The sequence below is a fragment of the Pan troglodytes genome, chromosome 8, assembly GCF_028858775.2.
Source record: "Pan troglodytes isolate AG18354 chromosome 8, NHGRI_mPanTro3-v2.0_pri, whole genome shotgun sequence".
In the NCBI taxonomy this organism is placed as follows: domain Eukaryota; kingdom Metazoa; phylum Chordata; class Mammalia; order Primates; family Hominidae; genus Pan; species Pan troglodytes.
In genome coordinates, this window is record NC_072406.2 from 24,936,684 (window position 1) to 24,963,950 (window position 27,267).

Sequence of the window (27,267 nt, forward strand, 5' to 3'; positions counted from 1 at the left end):
TGCCTCCAGGCAGAGCGATTCTTCTGCCTCAGCCTCCCGAGTAGCTGGGACTACAGGCACCTGCCACCACACTCGGCTAATTTTTGTATTTTTAGTAGAGACGGGGTTTCACCATAGTAGCCATGATGGTCTCGAACTCCTGACTTCGTGATCCGCCCTCCTTGGCCTCCCAGAGTGTTGGGATTACAGGCAGGAGCCACTGCAGCCTGTTTTTGTTGTTGTTGTTGTTCGTTCGTTTGTTTGTTTTTGTTCTGTTTTTTTTGAGACGGAGTTTCGCTCTTGTTGCCCAGGCTGGAGTGCAATGGCGCCATCTCAACTCACCGCAACCTCCACCTCCCGGGTTCCAGCGATTTTCCTGTCTCAGCCTCCCGAGTAGCTGGGACCACAGGCACCCACCACTACGCCCGGCTAATTTTGTATTTTTAGTAGAGACGAGGTTTCTCCACGTTGGTAAGACTGGTCTCGAACCCCCGACCTCAGGTGATCCGCCCGCCTCGGCCTCCCAAAGTGCTGGGATTACAGGCGTGAGCCACCGCACCCGACCTAATTTTTGTATTTTTAGTAGAGATGGGGTTTCGCCATGTTGGACAGGTTGGTCTCAAACTCCTGACCTCAGATGATCCTCCCGCCGTGGCCCCCCAAAGTGTTAGGATTACAGGCGTGAGCCACCGCGCCCGGCCTCTGTTAATGTTTCTTAAGAAAACAAAAAAATTAGGGGTATTGATTTTGTAGCTGCGCTAAGTAACCTTTGCTTTTTGCGTCCCTTGGTCTCAGTCCTAGCCATTTCCTATCCACCCTGTGGCTAATTTGTCCTTTCTGTAACAGACACCCTAGGCTGTGTCTTTGCGGTTGGGCAGAGGCGTGATGGGTGAACACTCCTGGCGGGAGACTACAGGCGCTGCAGCTACATCCAGTTTCGTACTGGGAGCAGGTGCCGCCCCGCGGAACACTTACTTGCCCCGCCCTGCGGTGGAGCAGGGCTGTCTCAGCCGCCGGAACCGCCCTGGAAGCCCGCCCCAATCCTGGGCGTCGCTTTGCTGTGAGTGCCGCTGCCACGGATTGGCTTCCAGGGTCCGGCCCCTCGGCCAATCAGGCGCGGGGGCGTTGTCTGGGGGCGGGGCTCCGGCCTCCTCTGAAGAGTCCCGGATTTACCAGGGCTGGTGGGACCCCCTCGGGCTCCCGCCTTAGCATGCTGGCCGGGAGATCTGGTGAACATGGCCTCTGCTACTGCGGCAGCAGCACGACGGGGCCTCGGCGGGGCTCCCCCTCTCCTCTGGCGTGGCTACCAGACCGAGCGGGGCGTTTACGGCTACCGGCCGAGGAAGCCCGAGAGCCGCGAGCCCCAGGGCGCCCTGGAGCGCCCCCCAGGTCGGGGATGAGGCCCGGGCGGTGGGAGCGGGGGCTGGGACGCAGAAGCCTCCCCTGGCCGATTTGCGGTGGGGTGTCGGGGTCGGGGAACCGGCCGCCGGCCTGAACGCGCGGCCGGTGGGGAGGAGGGGGAGGTGAGGGGAGCAGAGGGTAGGTGTGGGTGCTCAGTGTTGGGGTCATCCCCCGTCCATCCTCTGTAACTGAGGATCCTTGAGGTCCACGCTTGGGTGGTCTTCCCATCTTGCTGGTCCGGACCTGTTTTCGGAAGGGCTTTTCTTTCCTTTGTTGGAAACGTGTGAGAAACTCTTTTTTTCTTTCTCTTTTTGTTTCCTTTTTTTTTTTTGAGACGGAGTCTCTCTCTGTGGCCCAGGCTGGAGTGCAGTGCTGCGACCACAGCTCCCTGCAGCCTCGAACTCCTGGGCTCAGGCTATCCTTCCACCTCAGCGTCCCGAGTAGCTGGGGACACAGAGGGATGACCACGCCCAGCTTTTTTTTTTTTTTTTTTTTTTCATTTTTAGTAGAGATGGGGTCCCACCATGTTGCCCAGGCTGGTCTTGAACTCTTGAGCTCAAGCTGATCCTGCAGCCTCGGCCTCCCAATGTGTTGGGATTACAGGCTGAGCCACTGCACCCAGCCTAGAAAACCAGCTCTTTAATGAGGCAGAGCTGTGGGAGAAGTAAAAGTTTTAAGGTCTCCCAAGGATACATTTCCAGGACCATCTCTGAGGCTTCTTTTATGTGAGCAGGTGGGGGGTCCAAGACTGCATTGCTTGGGAGAAGTGGGCAGTTAGTTCCAGTCTTGGAAGACAGCATGATATTTATTATGTATTTGTCTCCTTGTAGCTAGTCTGTTACTTTAATTTCAGAGTTTAACTCTTAACTCTGCTGAATTTGGAACTATGTGCTGGTGGGGTTTCTTTCTTTTCCTTTTAGCCACTCTATTGACACCTCGATATGTGCTGGTGGTTTTAATGAATTAACAGTCATGAATATCAGCTTTTGGAACTTCTGTTGCATGCTCATTTGCGAGACTAATTTTGAGTATTTGGTTTACGCTCCAAAATTATTGTATCATTATTTATCCTCACGGAGTAGAAGATAAGTACAGATTGCTTATTAGAGGAAAATCATTTGGCATCTTTGATCTGATCATTAGATTAATGTTGAAGATCCCCTTCGGCATCTGGGCACCTGACCTTGGAATGTTCCATCAATCACACACTAGAACTTCAATATTTTGCTCTTCACTTCGGAGGGCATTTAAAATAAACCTCATATCTCTGTCTCTCTCTCTTTTTTTAATCCTAAAATGGAGTCTGGCTTTGTCGCCCAGGCTGGAGTGCAGTGGCACGATCTTGGCTCACTGCAACCTCTGTCTCCTGGGTTCAAGCGATTGTCCTGCCCCAGTGTTCCGAGTAGCTGGGATTACAGGCACCTGCCACCATGCCCAGCTAATTTTTGTATTTTTAGTAGAGATGGGGTTTCACCATGTTGGCCAGGCTGGTCTTGAACTCCCGACCTGAAGTGATCCACTGGCCTTGGCCTCCTAAAGTGCTGGGGTTACAGGCATGAGCCACTGTGCCTGGCCAAGAGGGAACCTCCTTTTTGCAGAGCCGAATTCCCCTTCCTGTCTACTTGCTCATTAGGGAGCTCCAACTTGACCTCATCTTTCTTCTTGGGCCTTCCTGAAAGTGACAAGATACAATGAACATACGCTCCTGAGCTACAGGCTTCAAGGGCATGTAGTCTGCCTCAGTCCTGTCCTACAGGACAAAAACCAAATGTTTTGTCCTGTAGCATAACACTGCCCATCAGCTTTCTAGGTGGAAATACCTGTGTCCTTGGTACCCATTGCCTGGCTGCTAATCCAATGCCATATATATTTTTAGGCTCTGTTAGGGCAGCAACCCACCTCTGGTACCAAATTCTGTATTAGATTGGAAGAGTTCAGGTGTTGTGATATACAAAGAGAAGGGATATCTTCTTTCCTTCCCCTTAACGGTCATGACCCAGAAGTTGCATACATTGCTGCTACGTTCTCATTGTCCAAAACTTAGTCACATGGCCACCAGGTTATGGGGAAGGCTGGGAGGTGGCTCTTTGTTCTCGGTGGCCATATACTGGGCTCTCTATTACTATCAAAGAGAGGGTTCAGAATGGAAGTTAGGAATCGTAGCAGTCTCTGCCACAGAGGTATAGTAATCTGAGATGAGCAATCCACCTTTATCTTTTTCACCTCATATTTCACATCAAATCTTTTTAGTTTTTATTTTTTAAATTTTATTTATTAGGCCGGGCACGGTGGCTCATGCCTGTAATCCCTGCACTTTGAGAGGCCGAGGTGGGCGGATCACCAGGTCAGGAGTTCAAAACTAGCCTGGCCAACATGGTGAAACCTCGTCTCTAGCAAAAATACAAAAATTAGCTGGGTGTGGTGCAGACGTGGGGCCAGGCGCAGTGACTCACGCCTGTAATCCCTGCACTTTGGGAGGCCGAGACAGACAGATCACTTGAGACAGGGTCTTGCCATGTTGCCCAGGCTGGTCTCGAACTCCTGTCCTCAGGTGAAATGCTTGCCTCGGCCCCCTAAAGTGTTGGGATTATAGGCACGAGCCACCGTGTCCAGCCCCAAATAATTTATACTTCCTAAGGAATGAAAAGAGGGTTCTATATACGCAATTTATTTGTGACATATAGTACGTTTGCATTTTGTATGTGCAAACGTAACATTAATTATCAAGTATCTTTATATGTTAGGCAACATATTAAACTATTACCGTGTTTTATTTTTATTTTTTGAGATGAGATCTTGCTATGTCACCTAGTCTGGAGTGCAGTGGTGCAGTCACAGCTCACTTCAGCGTGCGCCTGGTTCACTGGTCTTCTTTCTTCATATGTTTATCACCGCGCCCGGTTCACTGGCCTTCTTTCTTCATATGTTTATCTTGGCTAAAATAAATGTCTACATAGGATGACCACATCATTCACTAAGACTTCCCTTGTATTAAGGCTTTAAAGAGATATTGAGCCTGGGTGTGGTGGCTCATGCCTGTAATCCCAGCACTTTGGGAGGCCGAGCTGGGAAGATCACTTGAGGCCAGAAGTTCCAGGCCAGCCTGGCTGACATGGTGAAACCCCATCTCTACTAAAAATACAAAAATTGACCTGGTGGTGTGTGCTTATAATACCGGTTACTCGGGAGGCTGAGTCAGGAGAATCACTTGAACCTGGGAGGCTGAGGTTGCAATGAGCTGAGATAAAGCCACTGCACTCCAGCCTGGGTGATAGAGCAAGACTCTGTCTCAATAAATAAATAAATAAATACAAATAAATAATTAAATAGATATTGAATTTGCCTCTAGTAACCTTTTGGATGGCAGTGGTTTCACTAGTTACAATTTGACCCATGATGAGTGTTCTTTGTAACTAGGTATTTGTAACAGCTTGTACTTTCACCTCTGTAAACCTTGATTTCCAAGGAAACTTGAATTTATTTATCAACAATGCCAATTTAAAATGGAGGTGGGTTTAGGAGTAGTGATTCATGGGTGTTCTTCCTTTTTTTTTTTTTTTTGAGATGGAGTTTCGCTCTTGTTGCCGAGGCTGGAGTGCAATGGCACGATCTCAGCTCACCACAACCTCTGCCTCCTGGGTTCAAGTGATTCTCCTGCCTCAGCCTCCTGAGTAGCTAGGACTACAGGCATGCACCACCACACCTGGCTAATTTTGTATTTTTGGTAGAGACAGGGTTTCTCTGTGTTGGTCAGGCTGGTCTCGAACTCCCGACCTCAGGTGATCCACCCACCTCGGCCTCCCAAAGTGCTGGGATTACAGGCATGAGCCACCGTGCCTGACCTGTTTATTTGTTTTTTTGAGACACAGTCACTCCGTGGCCCAGGCTGGAGTGCAGTGGGGTGATTTTGGCTCACTGCAACCTATGCCTCCTGGGTTCAAGTGATTCTCCTGCCTCAGCCTCCTGATTAGCTGAGATTACAGGCATATGCCACCCCGCCCAGCTAATTTTTATATTTTTAGTAGAGACGTGGTTTCACCATATTGGCCAGGGTGGTATTGAACTCCTGACCTCAAGTGACCCAACAACCTCTGCCTCCCAAAGTTCTGGGATTATAGGCATGAGCCACTGCACCCAGTCCATGAAAATATTAGCTCTTTTACTTTTTTTTTTGGACAGGGTCTCACTCTGTCACCCAGGCAGGAGTGCAGTGGCATGATCTCAGCTCACTGCAACCTCTACCTCCCGGGTTTAAGAGATTCTCCTGCCTCAGCCTCTTGAGTAGCTGGGACTACAGGTGCTCACCACCATGCCTGGCTAATTTTTGTATTTTTAGTAGAAACAGGGTTTCACATGTTGGCCAGGCTAGTCTTGAACTCCGGAGCTCAAGCCATCTGCCCTCAACCAGGCTTTTCTGAAGGCTGCAGTCTCTGGCTAGCTTTTTTCTCATAAGCTATCTCTCAATTCCGAGTTTCAAAATCTGGAAAAGCTCAGTCTGGCCCAGGTTGACTCAGCCTCTCCAGCGGCAAGGCAGACTGGAGTAATGCGTGCATCCCCACCAGGCCCCACGGCTTGGCATGGGAGGGTGCAAAGTGAGGGAGAAGAAGCTGCTTCAGCTCTTGTACTCTAAGTTTGAGGGCTCTGAAAAGCTTTTATCATGAAGCATGACTCTTGATCTCAGGACTTCATTCAAATAATAACAAATATTTCTTGAGCGTCTACCATGTGTTAGTCTTCTGAGCCAGAAGCATGCCTCTGATATTCTCCTTTATTTTTAAGAGGAGTGCAGGCGTGTATCTGCTGTTGTTTTCTCTATTCTCTCTGGCTTCGTTACGGACTTAAACATCAAATCTAATTCCTGTGACCTTTTGCAGATATTATGAATAGTAAACTGTTTGGGCGGTATTACGCCTAACATAAAGGTATTCATTTTTCTCTTACAGTAATTCTTTCATTTCTGCAGTAATAGAAAGTTTTGCTTTTTGTTTTGTTTTGTTTTGTTTTCTTTGAGACACTCTGTGTCGCCCAGACTGAGTGCAGTGGCACAATTACAGCTTACCATAGCCTCAAACTCCTGGGCTCAAGTGATCCTGCCACCTCAGTCTCCTCAGTAGCGAGATCACAGGCACGTGCCACCACATCCAGCTAATTTTTGTATTTTTTTGTTTTGTTTTTGAGACAGAGTCTCGCTCTGTCGCCCAGGCTGGAGTGCAGTGGCATGATCTCTGCTCACTGCAAACTCCACCTCCTGGGTTCACACCATTCTCCTGCTTCAGCCTCCCATGTAGCCAAGACTACAGGCGCCCGCCACCATGCCCGGCTAATTTTTTGTATTTTTTTTTTAGTAGAGATGGGGTTTCACCGTGTTAGCCAGGATGGTTTCAATCTCTTGACCTCATGATCCACCCTCCTCGGCCTCCCAAAGTGCTGGGATTAGAGGCGTGAGCTACCACGGGTCTTGCTATATTGCCCAGGCTGGAGTGCAGTGGCCAAAATTTCCACTGCACTCCAGCCTGGGCCACGGAGTGACTGTGTCTCAAAAAAACAAATAAACAGGTTGGGCCTGGTGGCTTATGCCTGTCATCCCAGCACTTTGGGAGGCAGAGGTGGTATAAGAACAATAGCAAACATACAGGGCAATCCCCATTCCCATTGCAAACCAGCGGCCATATTGAAAACGTCCCCTTAGAGGCCGAAGCCAGTGGGTTACTTGAGGTGAGGAGTTCAAGACCAGTCTGGCCAACATGGTGAAATCCCATCTCTACTAAAAATACAAAAATTAGCCGGGTGTGGTCGCATGTGCCTGTGGAGGCTGAGGCAGGAGAATCGCTGGAACCTGGGAAGTAGACGTTGCAGTGAGCCGAGATGGTGCCACTGCACTCCGGCCTGTGTGACACAGCAAGACTTTGTCTCAAAAAAAGAAAAAAGAAAACATCCCCTTAGAGAAGAACCCATGTCAATGCCTAGAGATCACCGCTTCCATTTCTTTTTCTTTTTTTTGAGACGGAGTCTCGCTCTGTCACCCAGGCTGGAGTGCAGTGACACAATCTCAGCTCACTGCAGCCTCCGCCTTCTGGGTGCAAGTGATTATCCTGCCTCGGCCTCCAAGTAGCTGGGGTTGCAGGTGCGTGTCGCCATGCCCGGCTAATTTCTGTGGGGTTTTTTTTGGTTTTGGTTTTGTTTTTCTGAGATGGAGTCTTGCTTATGATTTTTTTTGTATTTTTAGTAGAGATGGGGTTTCAGCGTGTTAGCCAGGATGGTCTCGATCTCCTGACCTTGTGATCCGTCCGCCTTGGTCTACCAAAGTGCTGGGATTACAGGCGTGAGCCACTGCGCCCATCCAATTTTTGTATTTTTTGTAGAGACAGGGTCTCACTCTGTTGCCCAGGCTGGTCTCAAACCCTTGACCTCAAGAGGTCCTCCTGCCCCAGCCTCCCAAAGTGATTACAGGTGTGAGCCACAATGGCCATCCAGTAATAGGAAGTTTTTTATGAATAATTCTATTGCTGTGCTCTCATTCTTTTAAATTTTATTTTTATTTATTTATTTTTCTATCCTTCCAGGCAAAAAGAATTAAATCTTTTAATTTCATTCTTTATTATAAAGGTAATACAGTTGAAGTACGTTTTATCTAGAGCATTTGAAATTGGAACTTGATCAGTTAATTCCATTGATTTTTATTTTACTTCTTTTTTTTACTTCTTTTGTTTTTTCTTTTAAAACAATTTTGACAGAGCGAGACTGTCTCAAAAAAAAAGAAAAGGAAAAAGAAAATAAAGCAATCTGAATGCAAAATTTCTAGATTTTTCTGATTTCTTCCCCTAATTTTACTTTTTCCCACAGCAACAGTCTTAGGGACAAATAGAACTGATTCTTATAAGCACAAAGTCAACTGATGAGAGCAGTGCTGCATATGCTAGAGAGAAGCCACAAACCAAAGCTTTTAGAGTGAGTGCATCAGGCAGCAAGTCCGCTAAATGGCTGCATTCGAAAGAGCTTTATTGCCGAGTGCGGTGGCTCACGCCTGTAATCCCAGCACTTTGGGAGGCCGCGGTGGGCGGATCACGAGGTCAGGAGATACAGACTATCCTGGCTAACACGGTGAAACCCCGTCTCTACTAGAATACAAAAAATTAGCTGGATGTGGTGGCACAGGCCTGTAGTCCCAGCTACTTGGGAGGCTGAGGCAGGAGAATCGCTTGAACCCAGGAGGCAGAGGTTGCAGTGAGCCGAGATGGTGCCACTGCACTCCAGCCTTGGCAACAGAGCGAGACTCTGTCTCAAAAAAAAAAAAAAAGATCTTTATTGTACATGTTCACTATGGAAAACTGTGAGAATACAGTAAGCAAAAAATAACAAATCTGCCTGGGTGTGATGACGTGCACCTGTAATCCCAGCTACTTGGGAGGCTGAGGCAGGAGGATCTCTTGAGCCCAGGAGTATGAGTCCAGCCTGGGTAATATAGCCAGACCCTGTTTCTTTTTTTTTCGGGACGGAGTTTTGCTGTGTCGCCCAGGCTGGAGCGCGGTGACGCGATCTCAGCTCACTGCAAGCTCCGCCGCCCGGGTTTACGCCATTCTCCTGCCTCAGCCTCCCGAGTAGCTGGGACTACAGGTGCCCGCCACCACGCCCGGCTAATTTTTTGTATTTTTAGTAGAGACGGTTTCACCGTGTTAGCCAAGATAGTCTCGATCTCCTGACCTCGTGATCCTCCTGCCTCCACCTCCCAAAGTGCTAGGATTACAGACGTGAGCCACCAAGCCCAGCCAGCCAGACCCTGTTTCTGATTAAAAAAAAAAAAAAGGAAGAAAAAAGAAAAAGTCGGCAATTTCTACATAGGATTATCACTTAAATTTTTGATCAGTTTCTTTTGTTTATGAAATATATATGTGTGCATATATATAAGTATATATAATTACATATACTAATACATATACTATAAGATAAAATATATATTATAAACTACTCATATGTACATACACAGTGTAACAACGTAGGTGCATGCTTTATATATTGTGGTCATTCATTAGGTGTTTTTTGTTTTTTTTTTTGAGACGGAGTTTCATGCTTGTCACCCAGGCTGGAGTGCAATGGCACAACCTCGGATCACTGCAACCTCTGCCTCCTGGGTTCAAGCGATTCTCCTACTTCATCCTCCTGAGTAGCTGGGATTACCGGTGTCTGCCACCAGGCCTGGCTAATTTCTTGTTCTTAGTAGAGACAGGGTTTCACCATGTGGGCCAGGCTGATCTCAAACTCCTGACCTCAGGTGATGAGGTCACCTTGGCCCGCCTTGGCCTCCCAAAGTGCTGGGATTACAGGCATGAGCCACTGTGCCCGGCCATTCATTAAGTCTGGATACTTTTTCATCAATCATTCTTCTACAATATTATTTTTTAATGGCTGTCGGCAATTTGAGATGAGTTAATGCCATTGCTTGTCCCTCAGAGGATGGGTTTATAAAGAGAGAACTAATGATAGGGAGATGTCAGTGAAGAATGAGGAGGGCCGACCTTTGTCTTCAAGATTGGAGGGTGCGGGTGAGGGCCACTGAGTACCTTCACGTTGTACTCATGCTCTCTAGGGACAGCCAAGTTCTGATTAAGCCCAGGAGTGTGAGGAACGTTCAGAGAGGTTTGTTTTTCATGAAACAGAGTGCCAGAGGTCTCGGTGGAAGGAGGTGGAGACAGAGAGGGAAGGGGTCGGAGATAGGGTTGGTGGAAGAAGAAACCTGCCTGAAGAAATGGTAGTCTGAGGGAGCATGGGTTGCCAGGGTGAATGGAGGATGTGCCTGACATGAGAGAGGATTTCCTCTCTCTGCTGGTGCCAAACTGCTACATGCCTCATGTTCTTTGTGGCAAGGAGGGTTATTTTGTGCCAACTTCTGTGTCAGTATTCTAGTCTATCATTAGCAGCCTGGCTAGTGAGTACTTAGAAATAGAAGCAGTGGGCCAGTCACAGTGGCTCATGCCTGTAATCTCAGCACTTTGGGAGGCCGAGGCGGGTGGATCACCTGAGGTCAGGAGTTGGAGACCAGCCTGGCCAACATGGTGAAACCTCTTCTCTACTAAAAATACAAAAATTAGCCAGGTGTGGTGGCACGTGCCTGTAATCCCAGCTACTCGGGAGACTGAGATGGGAGAATTGCCTGAACTTGGGAAACAGAGGTTGCAATGAGCCATGATCGTGCTGCTGCACTCCAGCCTGGGCAACAGAGCAAGACTCCACCTCAGAAAAAAAAAACAAAACCAAAAAAAAAACCCCACAAAAATTAGCCGGGCATGGCGGCACGCGCCTGCAACCCCAGCTACTTGGAGACTGAGGCAGGACAATTGCTTGCACCCAAAAGGCGGAGGCTGCAGTGAGCTGAGATTGTGTCACTGCACTCCAGCCTGGGTGACAGAGTGAGACTCCATCTCAAAAAAAAGAAAAAGAAATAGAAGCAGTGATGTCTAGGCCTTGGCATGGGTTCTTCTCTAAGGGGATGTTTTCTTTTTTCTTTTTTTGAGACAAAGTCTTGCTGTGTCACACAGGCCGGAGTGCAGTGGCACCATCTCGGCTCACTGCAACGTCTACTTCCCAGGTTCCAGTGATTCTCCTGCCTCAGCCTCCACAGGCACGTGCGACCACACCCGGCTAATTTTTGTATTTTTAGTAGAGATGGGATTTCACCATGTTGGCCAGACTGGTCTTGAACTCCTGACCTCAAGTGACCCACTGGCCTCGGCCTCTAAGGGGACGTTTTCAATATGGCTGCTGGTTTGCAATGGGAATGGAGATTGCCCTGTATGTTTGCTATTGTTCTTATACCACTAATCATGAGTTGGGGGGAGATCGCTCAGAGAGAAAATAGACTGAGAAGGCGGCCTTGGGCAGAGCTGGGGAGTACCAATATTTTATGTATTTTATTTTTTAGATATGGGATCTTGCTCTCTCACCCAGGCTAGAGTGCAATGGTGAGATTCCAGCTCACTGCAGCCTCGAACTCCTGGGTTCAAGCTCCTCCCTCAGCCTCTTGGGTAGTTGGGATTATAGGTGTGCACCACCATGCCTGGCTACCAGTATTTAGAGATGGGCAAAGAGAAGTCCCTCAAAAGTGACTGAGGTTGAGTAGCTCCGGAGTTAGAAAGAAAACCAGGTTCCTGCAATGCTGTAGAGCCGAGGGAAGAATATGTTCTTAAAAGAAGAGAGTGGGAGCTGGGCGCGGTGGCTCACGCCTGTAATCCCAGCACTTTGGGAGGCCGAGGCAGGTGGATCACAAGGTCAGGAGATCGAGACCATCCTGGCCAACATAGTGAAACCCCATCTCTACTAAAATACAAAAAATAAGCCGGGTATGGTGGCATGCACCTGTAGTCCCAGCTACTTGGGAGGCTGAGGCAGGGGAATCACTTGAACCCGGGAGGCAGAGATTGCAGTGAGCCGAGATTGCACCACTGCACTCCAGCCTGGCGATAGAGTGAGACTCCATCTCAAGAAAAAAAATAAAAAAATAAAAGGTGAGAGTGGCCCACAGGGACGTGCTTTAGACATAGTCTGTCTGGATTTTAGCCACAAATATAAAGGTTTCCTACTTGATATGACACTGATGGAGAACTTGAATAAGGTTCAAAATAGAACCCTTAGCAATTTATAGGACTAACCCCCAGGCTGAAATCAGTTCGTTTCCTGGGATGGTTTGATTCATTTATTTGAGCTATTATGGCTCCACCTAACTGCTGTATGAGTGCAAACACATCCTGTGTGTGTTCAATACCTCTCTGTTCTTTCCTCACTAAACCTGCTACAAGTAAAGAGGTGTGCTTTGGCTGGGCGAGGTGGCTCACGCCTGTAATCCCAGCACTTTGGGAGGCCGAGGTGGGTGGATCATGGCATCAGGAGATCGAGACCATCCTGGCTAACATGGTGAAACCCTGTGTCTACTAAAAATAGAAAAAATTAGCTGGGCGTGGTGGCGGGTGCCTGTGGGCGCCTGTAGGTGCCTGTAGTCCCAGCTACTCAGGAGGCTGAAGAAGGAGAATGGCGTGAACCCAGGAGGTGGAGCTTGCAGTGAGCCAGGATCACGCCACTGCACTCCAGGCTGGGCAACAGAGCAAGACTCCGTCTCAAAAAAAAAAAAAAAAAAGGTGTGCTTTGGCAGTGCATAGAATACAAACCCAAGCGCATGGGTGGCTCTGAAATCATTCCACAGCAACACTTGTTCATAAAATGGACCTTATAAGTTTTAAAATATGTGGGCCAGGTACATTGGTTCATGCCTGTAATCCCAGCACTTCAGGAGGCATGGCAGGCAGATCACGAGGTCAGGAGATCAAGACCATCCTGGCTAACACAGTGAAACCCCATCTCTGCTAAAAATACTAAACATTAGCTGGGCGTGGTGGCGGGAACCTGTAGTCCCAGTTACTCGGAAGGTTGAGGCAGGAGAATGACTTGAACCCGGGAGGCGCAGGTTGCAGTGAGCCAAGATTGAACCCCTGCACTCCAGCCTGGGCGACATAGCAAGACAATGTCTGAAAAAAAAAAAAAAAAAGAAAAGAAAAAAAAGAAGAAGTTTGAAAATATGCTAACAATTGTCTCTGGGTTCTGAAAATAAAAACACAAATTGTAAAAATGTGTTTCTTGGCCTTCTTTGAGAGGCCAAGGTGAGTGAATCGCTTGAGCTCAGGGGTTTAAGACCAACCTGGGCAACATGGTTAAACTCCATCTCAACCAAAAAAAAAAAAAATTAGCCAGATGTGGTGGTGCACGCCTGTAGTCTCAGCTACTTGGGAGACTGAGGCAGGAGGATCACTTGAGCCCAGGTTGCAGTGAGCTGTGATGGTTCTTGGCCGGGTGCGGTGGCTCACGCCTGTAATCCCAGCACTTTGGGAGGCCGAGGCGGGCAGATCATGAGGTCAGGAGATTGAGGCCATCCTGCCTAACATGGTGAAACCCCGTCTCTACTAAAAATACAAAAAAATTAGCCAGGCTACTTGGGAGGCTGAGGCAGGAGAATGGCGTGAACCTGGGAGGCAGAGCTTGGAGTGAGCCGAGATTGTGCCACTGCACTCCAGCCTGGGCGACAGAGCAAGACTCCATCTCAAAAAAAAAAAAAAAAAAAAAAATAGTGATGGTTCTACTGCACTCCAGCCTGGGCAATAGAGCAAGACCCTGTCTCTAAAATAAATAAATAAATAAAAAGTAAGGTGTCTAGGGCTGTAAGAGCTTCTTTGAAAATCTGATTTTTGTGGTTTGTAGTCATCTCCTAAACTGTTTGCATTTTTAAATTTTCCCCTGATTTAGTTGATCATGGCCTTGCCAGGTTGGTGACAGTATATCGTGAGCATGGTCATAAAGCTGCCAAAATCAACCCCCTCTTCACCGGACAAGCCCTGCTGGAGAATGTGCCTGAAATCCAAGCCCTGGTGCAGACACTGCAGGGACCCTTCCACACGGCAGGTATGGCTTCTGCACAGCAGGCGGGAGCTCGGAGCTGCACACCAGGCCAGGCTCCTGCCTCTGTTCTTGAAGAAGCGGCATCCCCACTGGAGCTGAGGCTCCCGCAGGTGTGAGGAGACCCGAGGGGCACGTTGAAGTACGGTCAGGGAGGAGCATTCTTGGGATTCTAGAAGTTCTGAGGAGGCCTGTTTTCTCAAGGTTCAAAAACATTTAATTGGCTGGGCACAATGGCTGACACCCATAATCCCAGCACTTTGGGAGCCCGAGGTGGGAGGGTCATTTGAGCCCAGGAGTTTGAGACCAACCTGGGCAACATAGTGAGACTGTCTCTACAAAAAAAAAAAAAAAAAAAAATGGCTGGGCATGGTGGTGCACGCCTATAGTTCCAGGCACTCTGGAGGTAGAGATGGGAGGATTGCTTGAGCCTCGGAGGTCAAGGCTGCAGTGAGCCTTGATCGTGCCACTGCACTCCAGCCTGAGCAACAGAGTGAGACCCTGTCTGATAAAACAAACAAACAAAAAACCTTGAACTCTAAAGTGCCATATGCTTAGCATATGTCAATTTATTCTCAAAATCACTCCCAAAAGTAGTTATTGTCCTCTTTATTTTGTAGATGGAGAAACAAAGAGGACTTATATGACTCATAGCTGCTCAGTGGCAGAGGTGGGGTGAAATCCAGGGCTACTTCCATTCCAAAGCTGATACCCCCTCATTCTGTTTTCTTTCCCAGCCTGGGAACTTAGAAAAAGTTGGGCCTGCATCATCAGTCATGATTTCAGGGTCCTACCTCATGTTACTTTTTGAAGTTAATCTTGCAAATATCAAATTCTGATTGTGTGCATCAGTGAGTCATGTTTCAGTCATCTAATGCCGTGTAATAAACTACCCCAAGACGTAATGGCATTTAAACCCTCAATGATCATTTTAGTGTCTCTTAGGGTTCGGGGGGTTACCTGGGCTTTGCAAGGTGGTAGTTTTCTCTCTTTTCTTTTTTTTTTTTTTGAGACGGGCCTCCAAAGGCCCTTTTCTTGAGCCTCTGCAGAAAGAATTGATTTCTCAGCACCTCATAAAAGCAAACACGTTAATGTGGAAAACATTAAGCGACATGATTAATGGCTCATTTGGAATATAGTGGTGATGCATCTTAACTTCCTCAGAAGACCAATACTTTAAATCTTTTTATACAAAAAAGAAATACAATGAACTTTGTTGTAAGAAACCATAAGTTGGCCGGGTGCGGTGGCTCATGCTGGTAATCCCAGCACTTTGGGAGGCCGAGGCGGGCAGATCACGAGGTCAGGAGATCGAGACCATCCTGGCTAATACAGTGAAACCCCGTCTCTACTAAAAAAAAAACAAAAAAATTAGCTGAGTGTGGTAGCAGGCACCTGTAGTCCCAGCTACTCGGGAGGCTGAGGCAAAAAAAGGAGCATCTAATAGCAAGGCGTGAAGCCGGGAAGCGGAGCTTGCAGTGAGCCAAGATCGTGCCACTGCACTCCAGCCTGGGCGACAGAGCGAGACTCCGTCTCAAAAAAAAAAAAAAGAAACCATAGGCCAGAGGTGTCCAATCTTTTGGCTTCCCTGGGCCACATTGGAATTAGAATTGTCTTGGGCCATACATAAAATACACTAACACTAATCATAGCTAATGAGCTGCAAAAAAAAATCACAAAGAAAATCTCACAATGTTTTAAGAAAGTTTATTCATTTGTGTTGGGCCACATTCAAAGCTGCCCTGGGCCACATTCAAAGCTGTCCTGGGCCACATGCAGCCTGTGGGCTGTGGGTTGGACAAGCTTGCTAAGCAATATAAAGTAAAGGTTGGGGCCGGGTGTGGTGGCTTATGCCTGTAATCTCAGCACTTTGAGAGGCCGAGGCAAGAGGATCACCTGAGGACAGGAGTTCGAGACCAGCCTGGCCAAGATGGTGAAACCCCATCTATACTAAAAATAAAAAATTAGCCAGACGTGGTGGTGTGCACGTGTAGTCCCAGCTACTCGGGAGGCTGAGGCAGGAGAATCACTTGAATCTGGGAGGCAGAGGTTGCAGTGAGCCAAGATCGTGCCACTGCACTCCAGCCTGGGCAACAAGAGCAAAAACTCCATCACACACACACATACAAAAGAAATTACTGTAGAAACAAAACTTGGCATAAAGCAGCAGTAGGCTCTGTCCTTGTGAAGGAAGTGGGGGCTTTCCCCCTTCTAGTTTTACTACTTCATGACCTTTGACCATATTTTTAGTTTTTTCTTTAGAAAAAAATCGAGATAAGCATTAATAATGACCCAAGTTATTTATTTATTTATTTATTTTGGGACAGAGCCTTGCTCTGTCGCCCAGGCTGGAGTGCAGTGGTGTGATCTCGGCTCACTGCAACCTCTGCCTCCCAGGTTCAAGCAATTGTCCTGCCTCAGCCTCTCGAGTAGCTGGGACTACAGGCGCACGCTACCATGCCCGGCTAATTTTTGTAATTTTAGTAGAGACGGAGTTTTACCATATTGGTCAGGCTGGACTCGAACTCCTGACCTCAGGAGATCCACCCGCCTTGCCTCCCAAAGTGTTGGGATTACAGGCGTGAGCCACGGCACCCGGCCAATAATGACCCAAGTTATTAAGAACAAAGCACTCTGCGTTGAAGTAATTATTTTGGTATGTTCCAGAATTAACTTGCCACATGATTATTATTATTATTTTAAATATGAAAATTTATTTTGCATAGGAAACAATAATCTCTGGTAAAAATCATTACTGCATATAACAAAACAATGCCTTCAATTAAAGGGGGAAAGTGAGTTTTTAAACATTAGGGTTAATTTAGAAGAAAATACAGTATATAATAATCTCAACATCATGTTTAGGAACATGATTATTTTTTAAGATGACCCCTTTGATTGTGTTTCACAGGATTATTGAACATGGGGAAGGAAGAGGCCTCACTTGAGGAAGTGTTAGTCTATCTCAATCAAATCTACTGTGGGCAGATTTCTATTGAAACCTCCCAACTTCAGAGCCAGGAGGAGAAAGACTGGTTTGCCAAGCGGTTTGAGGAACTGCAAAAGGAGACGTTTACCACAGAAGAGCGAAAACATCTGTCGAAACTAATGCTGGAATCTCAGGTAAAAAGGAGCATCTAGGCCGGGCACGGTGGCTCATGCCTGTAATCCCAGCACTTTGGGAGGCCGAGGCGGGCGGATCACCTGAGGTCAGGAGTTCAAGACCAGCCTGACCAACATGGAGAAACCCCATCTCTACTAAAAATACGAAAATTAGCCAGGCATGCTGGTGCATGCCTGTAATCCTAGCTACTCATGAGGCTGAGGCAGGAGAATTGCTTGAACCCAGGAGGCAGAGGTTGCAGTGAGCCAAGATTGCACCATTGCACTCCAGCCTGGGTAACAAGAGCGAAACACCTTCTCAAAAAAAAAGGAGCATTTAATAGCAAGGACATAGGTCAGCCTCACTGCCTATAAAGATATATAGCCTGGCTGACATAGAGAAACCCTGTCTCTACTAAAAATACAAAAATTAGCCAGGGGTGATGGTGCACACCTGTAATCCCAGCTAATCAGGAGGCTGAGGCATGGGAATCCTTGGAACCTGGGAGGTGGAGGCTGCAGTGAGCTGAGATCACGCCACTGCACTCCAGCCTGGGTGACAGAGCGAGACTCTGTCTCAAAAGAAAAAGATATATAACTACTGAAGAGAGGGAATTGAGCCATTAACTCTGAACTTAAATCCCTCATTACTTCAACACAACAGATCATATAACACACACCATTTTATTATTTTATTTTTCCTCAGAGATCCTTGTTCTGAGCATATCACTTTATTCTAAGTAGCAAAATGTTGGTTGCCAAAATATTGACCTATTGGCTCTCCTCAGACTCAAAATACTTCTCGTGTATGTGTCTAGTCACTCTATAAAAGACCTTACTTAAGACTTACTTAAGACCTTACTTCTGACTGGGCACAGTGGCTCGCGCCTGTCATCCCAGCCCTTTGGGAGGCTTAGGTGGGCGTATTGCTTGAGGTCAGGAGTTTGATACCAGCCAGGCCAACATGGTGAAACCCCGTGTCTACTAAAAAAACAAAATACAAAAAATTAGCCTGATGTGGTGGAGCATACCTGTGGTCCCAACTACTTGGGAAGCTGAGGCAGGAGAATCGCTTGAACTCAGGAGGCGGAGGTTGCAGCGAGCCGAGATCGCACCACTGCAGTGAGCTGAGATTGCACCACTGTACTCCAGTCTGGGCAACAGAGCAAGACTCTGTCCAAAAAAATAAAAAAACATAGTTCTTAAGGTTTTATTTATTTATTTTATTTTTGTTTTTTTGAGACGGAGTCTTGCCCTGTCGCTCAAGTAGCTGGGATTACAGGCACGTGCCACCACACCCAGCTAATTTTTGTATTTTTAGTAGAGACGGGGTTTCATCATGTTGGCCAAGATGGTCTCGATCTCCTGACTTCATGATCCACCCGCCTCGGCCTCCCAAAGTGCTAGGATTACAGGCATGAGCCACCACACCTGGCCTTTTAAACAAAATTTTTAAAAATTTTATTTAAAATTTATTCTTCTTTTGTTTTCTTTTTTTTTTTTTTTTGAGATGGATTCTCCCTGTCGCCCAGGCTGGAGTGCAGTGGTATGATCTCAGCTCACTGTAACCTCTGCCTCCCAGGTTCAAGTGATTCTTAAGCCTCAGCCTCCCAAGTAGCTGGGACTACAGGCGCATGCCATGATGCCTGGCTAATTTTTTGTATTTTTAGTAGAACGGGGTTTCACTGTGTTAGTCAGGATGGTCTCGATCTCCTGACCTCGTGATTCACCCCCATCAACCTTCCAAAGTGCTGGGATTACAGGCATGAGCCACCGCGCCCAGCCTAAAATGTGTTAGCCATGATGGTCTCGATCTCCTGACCTCATGATCTGCCCACCTCGGCCTCCCAAAGTGCTGGGATTAAGGCGTCAGCCACCGTGACTGGCCTAAAATTTCTTTTAATATGTGAGAAAAAAAAGTCTTTTGGTAACAGGACATACTGTCACCATTCAGGGCTATGTATAGTTGCAGTTCTTGAGACAGTCTTGCTCTGTCACCCAGGCTGGAGTGCAGTGGCACGATCTCAGCTCACTGCAACCTCCGCCTCCTGGACTCAAGCAATTCTCCTGCCTCAGCGTCCTGAGTAGCTGGGATTACAGGTGCACACCACCACACCCGGCTAATTTTTAGATTTTCAGTAGAGACGGGGTTTCACCATGTTGGCCAAGTCTCAAACTCCTGGCCTCAAGTGATCCACCTGCCTTGGCCTCCCGAAGTGCTGGGATTACAGACGTGAACCACCATGCCTGGCCTGGTCTTACTTCTTAAGAACTAAAGATACTTAAGTTCAGAACTTAATCTGAGATGATCAAAAGATGACATGTGGAAGACAGGCTCAGTACAAATGAATGGAACTGAACCTCTGCTGGGGCTGTGACCAGGACTCTGGAATGTCAAGATGGCAAGAAGCCCCTTCCTAATAGTTTGGGTAGTTGGATAGTTTGCAGCCTTGATTCATACCATAGAGCCCCGTGTGAAAACTGGGGTACTGGGAAGAGGCAGTAGAAATCTAAGGCCTGGATTCCAGTCCAGAAGAACACACATTCTAAGGGGGTTTCCTTGGGGCGAGTTATTCTGCCGCTCAGGTTATTCTCCTCAGCCCCTCCTACTGTCCAGGATCCTAGGAAAACCATCCCGCTGTGTCCGTGTTATGTCTCTCTCCGGGATATGTAGTAAAGTGGCATTGCTGTGGCCACTTGGGGAGTGTGGGGCCATCTCACAACACACACAGACTTATCTGCCTTCCACTGGAGAAGCTGGCTGTCTCCTGGCAGCTCACGTCTGACATGATGTTCTGCAGGAGTTTGACCACTTTCTGGCCACCAAGTTCTCGACAGTGAAGCGATATGGAGGCGAAGGGGCTGAAAGCATGATGGGCTTTTTCTACGAGCTGCTGAAAATGTCGGCCTACAGCGGGATCACTGATGTCATTATTGGGATGCCCCATAGAGGGAGGCTGAATTTATTGACAGGCCTTCTGCAGTTCCCTCCAGAGGTAAGGTTACTCGCTGTGTTTCTCAGTAGCACTATATGATTGATTGTAACAGAATAAAACTGCTGGTTTCATTCTGGTGATAAATGATGGTGATGGTGATGGCCGGGCACTGTGGCTCACACCTGCAATCCCAGCCCGTTGGGAGGATGAGGCAGGAGGATGGCTTGAATCTAGGAGTTTGAGACCACCCTGTGGAACAAAGTGAGACTTTGTCTCTACCAAAAATAAAATAAGTTAGCCAAGCATGGTGGCACGCACCCGTGTTCCCAGCTACTCAGGAGACTGAGGCCAGAGGATCACTTGAGCCCAGGAGTCTGAGGCTGCAGTGAGCTATGATCTCACCACTGCACTCCAGGCTGGGCAACAAAGCAAGATGCTGCCTGAATATAAATAAATTTTTAAAAAGTAAAACTCATGGTGATCATTCATTTTAGGAAGTCAACTAAGGCTGGGCAAGGTGGCTCATACCTGCAATCCCAGCACTTTGGGAGGCTAAGGCAAGAGGAGTGCTTGAGCCCAGGAGTTCAAGACCATGGGTAACCTCGCAAAACTCTGTCCCTACAAAAATAAAAATTAGGTGGCATGGTCTCTACAAACATGAAAATTAGGTGGTGCACCTATGGTTCCAGCTACTTGGGAGGCTGGGATGGGAAGATCTCTTGAGTCCAGGAGATGGAGGCTGCAGTGAGCTGAAACTGTGCCACTGCCCTCCAGCCTGGAAGACAGAGCCAGATCCTGTCGCAAAAAAAAAAAAAAAGAGGAAAGGCAACTAAGCATACGAGCAGTTGGTCCAGGAGGTAGCTTAGACAGTTTAGTTAATTGACAGAGTTGGTATTTGGATTGGTTTTCCATGTATTCTTACTTATTTATTTATTGAGACCTAATCTCGCTCTGTCACCCAGGCTGGAGTGCAGTGGCGTGATCTCGGCTCACTGCAACCTCCGCCTCCCAGGTTCAAGTGATTCTTAAGCCTCAGCCTCTCTACTAGCTGGGATTACAGGTACCTGCCACCACACCCAACTAATTTTTTGTATTTTTAATAGAGACGGGGTTTCACCATGTTGGCCAGGCTGGTCCCGAACTCCTGACCTCAAGTGATCTTCCCGTCTCAGCCTCCCAAAGTGCTGGAATTACAGGCATAAGCCACCACTCCTGGCTTTAAATTTTCTTTTTTGTTGTATGATTTCAACTCAGCGCTTCTTCCCTAGACTCCATTGTGATGAATGCCATTTTTTTCCTTTTGAATGTATCCACAATAGCTGATGTTCCGTAAAATGCGAGGCTTAAGTGAATTTCCAGAGAATTTCTCAGCCACTGGAGACGTCCTGTCTCACCTGACCTCCTCTGTGGACCTGGACTTTGGGGCGCACCATCCCCTCCACGTGACAATGTTGCCCAATCCCTCGCACCTGGAGGCCGTCAACCCCGTGGCCGTGGGCAAAACTCGCGGCAGGCAACAGTCTCGCCAAGACGGCGATTACTCTCCAGACAACTCAGCCCAGCCGGGGGACAGGGTCATTTGCTTACAGGTACTTGGAGCTTCTGAAATTGAGGCCAGAGGTGGGGAAAACTGGGAAGAATGTGTGGGTTGGGAGGGCTGAAAGCACATGGCAGACATTCATGATGAAACTGAGATGACCTTTTGGAAAAAGATTCTGGGATTGTTTTAAAAACTAACAGGAGATTCATGAGGTTTAGTCTTCAGGCAACGGGCTTTAGCCTGGGGCTTCCACTTCTGTTTTCCTTGCATGGCTTATGAATTAACTTGGGGTTTGGGCTGGCAAACCTGCTCCTTCTGAGAGCACAGATGTCATTATTTCTCTGGAAGTATGGCCTTCTTGGAAGCTTTGTGGTTCCCATACATACAACAAGACAAGCGTGAAAAAAAAAAGACTTTAAGTGTGGTTTTACTTCGTTTCTTGTTTACTTTATTATCTTTTCTTTTTTATGGCTTTTTTTTTGAGACCGAATCTTGCTCTGTCACTCAGGCTGGAGTGCAGTGGCGAAATCTCAGCTCACTGCAACCTCTGCCTCCTGGGTTCAAGTGATTCTCCTGCCTCAGCCTCCCGAGTAGCTGGGACTACAGGCACGTGCCACCACGCCCAGCTAATTTTTGTATTTTTAGTAGACACAGGGTTTCACCATGTTGGCCAGCCTGGTCTCAAACTCCTGACCTCAAGTGATCCTCCCACCTCAGCCTCCCAAAGTGCTGAGATTACAGGCATGAGCCACTATACCTAGCCTATTTTTTTTTTGCTTGTTTATTTGAAAATGAAAGTCTTTGGCATTAAGGCACATAACACAAATTATCAGTGTGGTTCGTTCTTTTTCTACCCTGTCTCCCAGTTTTTGGTAACACAACAAGTATCTTTTAGAGGTTTGGGCTGTGGTCATGTTTCTTCTGTGAGTATTCATTTAAATATGAACCTTTAACTACAGGAGATCATGAACCCTGGATTTCAGAATCAGTCTTCAAATTCCACAGAAATAGATAAATATATAAGGCAATCAAATATTCTATGTTTGTAAATGCCACGTTATCCTATGCATTTTAATTTTTCACAGGCCAGAAACTTGTAGTGAATAAATTGGGAGTAGGCAGAATTGGATTTCATTATGATATGGCCGGCCCTCCCTCCCTTCCTTCCTTCCTTCCTTTTTTCCTTCCTTCCTTCCTTCCTTCCTTTTTCCTTCCTTCCTTCCTTCCCTCCTTCCTTCCTTCCTTCTTCTTTCTCTCTCTTTCTTTCAAGATGGGTTCTCAATCTTTTGTCCAGGCGGGAGTGCAATGGCGCTATCATAGCTCACTGTAGGCTCAAATGCCTAGGCTCAAGCAATCTTCCTGTCTCAGCCTCCCAAGTAGCTGGGCCTACAGGTGCGTGCCATCATACCTGGCTGATTTATTTTATTTTATTTTGTGGAGACATGATCTTGCTGGGTTGGCCAAGCTGGTTTCAAATTCCTAGCTTCAAGCAACCCTCCTGCCTTGGCCTCCCAAAGTGTAGATATTACAGGTGTGAACCACTGCACCTGGCCTGATAGGGTGTTTCTAAATAGAAATCTTGAAATCATTAGCCAGACATTCTGTTTACCTTTCACATAATTTATAATACTCTATTTTAATCCTTCATTTTTACCCAGTATATTGAGCTGATCTTAAGATTGTGGTGGCGGGCGCCTGTAGTCCCAGCTACTCGGGAGGCTGAGGCAGGAGAATGGCATGAACCCGGGAGGCGGAGCTTGCAGTGAGCCGAGATTGCGCCACCGCACTCCCTCCTGGGCAACAGAGCGAGACTCCGTCTCAAAAAAAAACAAAAAACGATTGACTTCTGAAATAAAAGGTGAAAAGGCCATTTTCTTTAAAATGATGATAAATGAGGCGGGTTGCTGTGGCTCATGCCTGTAATCCCAGCACTTTGGGAGGCCAAGGAGGGTGGATCACCTGAGGTCAGAAGTTTGAGACCAGCCTGACCAACATGGTGAAACCCCGCCTCTACTAAAAATACAAAAAATTAGCCGGGTGTGGTGGTGCATGCCTATAATCCCAGCTACTAGGGAAGCTGAGGCAGGAGAATCGCTTGAACCCGGGAGGCAGAGGATGCAGTGAACTGAGATCGTGCCATTTCACTCCAGCCTGGGCGAAAGAGCAAGACTCTGTCTCAAAAAAAAAAAAAAAAAAAAAGTTATTCCAACCTGAAAACCTAAATTTCTTAATCCCTTATGTTTCTTTTCTCCCCACCCCCTCCCCTTGCCTCATGATTTAGGTCCATGGTGATGCTTCTTTCTGTGGTCAAGGGATTGTTCCTGAAACATTCACGCTGTCCAATCTCCCGCATTTCAGAATTGGTGGGAGTGTGCATTTGATTGTTAATAACCAGCTGGGTTACACCACTCCAGCCGAAAGAGGAAGGTCTTCTTTATACTGCAGTGATATTGGTACGTAACACAGGGAGGAACTGATATTGCTGAAGCCGACATGGAATTCCTAGGGAAACCTCTGGTGCACACAGAACCATGAGCCTCACTGGTTATCCCTCCTTTCATTTAATTAATTAATTAATTAATTAATTTTTTGAGATAGAGTCTTGCTCTGTCACCCAGCCTGTAGTGCAGCAGCACGATCTCGGCTCACTGCAACTTCTGCCTCCCGAGTTCAAGTGATTCTCTTGCCTCAGCCTCCTGATTAGCTGGGACCACATGCGTGCACCACCATGTCTGGCTAATTTTTTTTTTTTTTTTTTTTTTTTAGATGGAGTCTCGCTCTGTTGCCCTTTCCAGCATGTACTGCATGCTGGAGTACATGATCTCGGCTTACTGCAACCTCCGTCTTTCGTGTTCAAGTGATTCTCATGCCTCAGCCTCCCAAGTAGTTGGGACTACAGGTGTACACCGCCACACCTGTCTAATTTTTGTATTTTTAGTAGAGACGGGGTTTCACCGTGTTGGCAGGCTGGTCTCGAACTCCTGACCTCTGGTGATCTGCCTGCTTAGGCCTCCCAAAGTGCTGGGATTATAAGCATGAGCCACCATGCCCAGCCTATCAGTGTGATTTTTAAATCCAAAGAAATAAGACAAGGATGGAGCCACAGTGTGCCATCTCAAATTTCTTATAACTGGATGGGTGATCTGGTACAAGTCAGAGATCGAAACAATGAGTACAACACCAGAGTTGTTATCTCTAGGATATTCAAACTTGGAGTGCACAGGGGCTTAGTGAAAAGGGATGTGTTCAACCACTAAACTTGGTGAAATAGTATAGTTAGAAATAAGATGTGAAGGCTGGGCACAGTGGCTCACGTCTGTAATCCCAGCATTTTGGGAGGCCGAGGCAGGTGGATCATCTGAGCTTGGGAGTTCAAGACCAGCCTGACCAACATGGAGAAACCCCATCTCTAATAAAAACACAAAATTAGCCAGGCATGGTGGTGCATGCCTGTAATCCCAGCTACTCAGGAGGCTGAGACAGGAGAATCACTTGAACCCGGGAGGCGGAGGTTGCAGTGAGCCAAGATCAGGCCATTGCACTCCAGCGTGGGCAACAAGAGCGAAACTCCGTCTCAAAGGAAAAAAAAAAGAAATAAGATGTGAAGAATCAAAGTCAGCTTCTTTTTTACCTGTGGAAATTGGTAGGTTTTTTTTTGTTGTTGTTGTTTTGAGAGTCTTGCTCTGTTACTCAGACTGGAGTGCAGTGGTACAATCATGGCTCACTGCAGCCTTGACATCCCTGGCTCAAGAGATCCTCCCTCCTCAGCCTCCTTAGTAGCTGTGATTTACAGACACATGCCACCATGCACAGCTAATTTTTTTTTTTTTTTTTTTGAGATGGAGTTTCGCTCTTGTTGCCCAGGCTGGAGTGCAATGGCGCCATCTCGGTTCACCACAACTTCCGCCTCCCGGGTTCAAGCAATTCTCCTGCCTCAGCCTCCTGAGTAGCTGGGACTACAGGTGTCCACGACCACACCCAGCTAAATTTTGTGTTTTTAGTAGAGACGGGGTTTCACCATGTTGGTCAGGCTGGTCTCAAACTGCTGACCTCAGGTAATTCACCTGCCTCAGCCTCCCAAAGTGCTGGGATTATAGGCGTGAGCCACTGCACCTGGCCACAGCTAATTTTTAAAATAATGTTTGTAGAGATTGAGTCACTGTGTTGCCCAGGCTGGTCTTGAACCTCTGGTCTTGTGTGATCCCTCTTCAGCCTTCCAGACTGCTGAGATTACAGGCGTGAACCACTGTGCCAGGCTGAAATTGGTCATCTTAAGATAAAGACAGGGCTGTTATTACCCATTTCCAGTTTCACAGATTACAAGGCTGTTTGATGGTAGCAACTATTCTCCTTTTATACAAACAGCCTGGACTGGATGCCTCTTAGGCTTGTCTATGTGAATCCTTTATGATTAGTCTGATGAAGATACTGAAGATCCATTCTTGAGCTTCTTTGGAGAAAATTTATCTTTTTCTAAGGTACATCCTTTAACGACCCTTTTATCTCAGGGAGAAAGAGAGTAATGATAATAACAGTAACAAAATAAATATTAACTACTATGTACCAGGCACTGTTAGGCATTACAATTGTTTGTGCATTCACTCATCGAACCTTTGCAACATCACTAAGAGGTAGGAGCCCCATTCCCGATTTATAGATAAGTAGGTTGAGATTTGTAGCTTTACCAAGGTCACACAATAAGTCCCAGAGTTGGAACTTGCCAGCTGGTCTCCAAAGCTGGGGTTGTTAACCAAACCAATATCTACCTGTGAGGATTGGGCTGTCTTTTGAAACAGGAAGTAGGGCTTAGAGAGGGCCAGTGTCATTCTGGGTTAACTGTCCTGTTTCGGCTTGGTCTTCTGTCCTTCAGGGAAGCTTGTGGGCTGTGCCATCATCCATGTCAATGGAGACAGCCCAGAGGAAGTGGTCCGTGCCACACGACTGGCTTTTGAATACCAACGCCAGTTCCGCAAGGATGTGATTATTGATCTGTTGTGCTACAGGCAGTGGGGCCACAATGAGCTGGATGAGCCATTCTTCACCAACCCCATCATGTACAAAATCATCAGGTACAATTATAAACCCTTGTGTGATATGCCCCCTAAAAATTAAAATTACTATTATTATTTTTTTGAGATGGAGTCTTGCTTTGTCACCCAGCCTGGAATGCAGTAGCACGATCTTGGCTCACTGCAATCTCCACCTCCCGGGTTCAAATGATCCTCCTGCCTCAAGTGATCCTCTTGCCTCAAACTCCCGAGTAGCTGGGATTACAGGCGTGTGCCACCGTGCCTGGCTAGTTTTCATACTTTTTAGTAGAGACGGAGTTTTGCCATGTTGGCCAGGCTGATGTCAAACTCCTGACCTCAGGTGATCTGCCTGCCTCGCCCTCCCAAAGTGCTGGGATTACAGGCATGAGCCACCATGCCCAGGCAGGACATGAAACTTTAAAAGCTAAAGCTGACACAGTTCTGGGCTGGAGTGCAGGTGGCACAGTCTTGGCTCACTGCAACCTCTGCCTCCTGGGTTCAAGCAATTGCAATTCTTGTGCCTCAGCTTCCTGAGTAGCTGGGATTACAGGTATGCATCACCACACCTGGCTAATCTTTGTATTTTTAGTACAGACAGGGGTTTCGCCATGTTGGCTAGGCTGGTCTCGAACTCCTGGTCTCAAGTGATCCACCCGCCTTAGCCTCCCAAAGTGCTAGGATTACAGGCATGAGCCACCGTGCCTGGCCTCCCATACTTTTACACTTGACATGGTTCCTCATTGAATAGAAAAAGGGCAATTTAGCAGCTCAGCAGATGGGAAGATTGAAGCAGGGGGAATTAAGCAAACCTCACCCAAATCTATTTACTGCAGTGTCTGCAGGA

General features: G+C 47.2%; 1 protein-coding gene across 6 annotated transcripts in view; it reads left to right on the top strand.

Annotated features, from left to right (window-relative positions):
• Positions 1 to 1,091: 1,091 nt before the first annotated feature.
• Positions 1,092 to 27,267, top strand: part of DHTKD1 (dehydrogenase E1 and transketolase domain containing 1) — a 63,059-nt gene continuing 36,883 nt past the window's right edge. For 5 of the 6 annotated variants that reach the window (XM_009457943.5, XM_063780430.1, XM_009457944.5 and 2 more), the window contains exons 1-7: positions 1,096 to 1,368; positions 13,666 to 13,821; positions 16,727 to 16,938; positions 19,719 to 19,913; positions 21,173 to 21,442; positions 23,675 to 23,846; positions 26,264 to 26,462. In XM_009457943.5, the coding sequence (XP_009456218.1) occupies positions 1,215 to 1,368; positions 13,666 to 13,821; positions 16,727 to 16,938; positions 19,719 to 19,913; positions 21,173 to 21,442; positions 23,675 to 23,846; positions 26,264 to 26,462 (1,358 nt within the window). In that variant the 5' untranslated portion in view covers positions 1,096 to 1,214. Of the gene's footprint in view, positions 1,369 to 13,665; positions 13,822 to 16,726; positions 16,939 to 19,718; positions 19,914 to 21,172; positions 21,443 to 23,674; positions 23,847 to 26,263; positions 26,463 to 27,267 lie in introns of all 6 variants that reach the window. The other variant, XM_009457942.5, reaches the window with a different exon arrangement.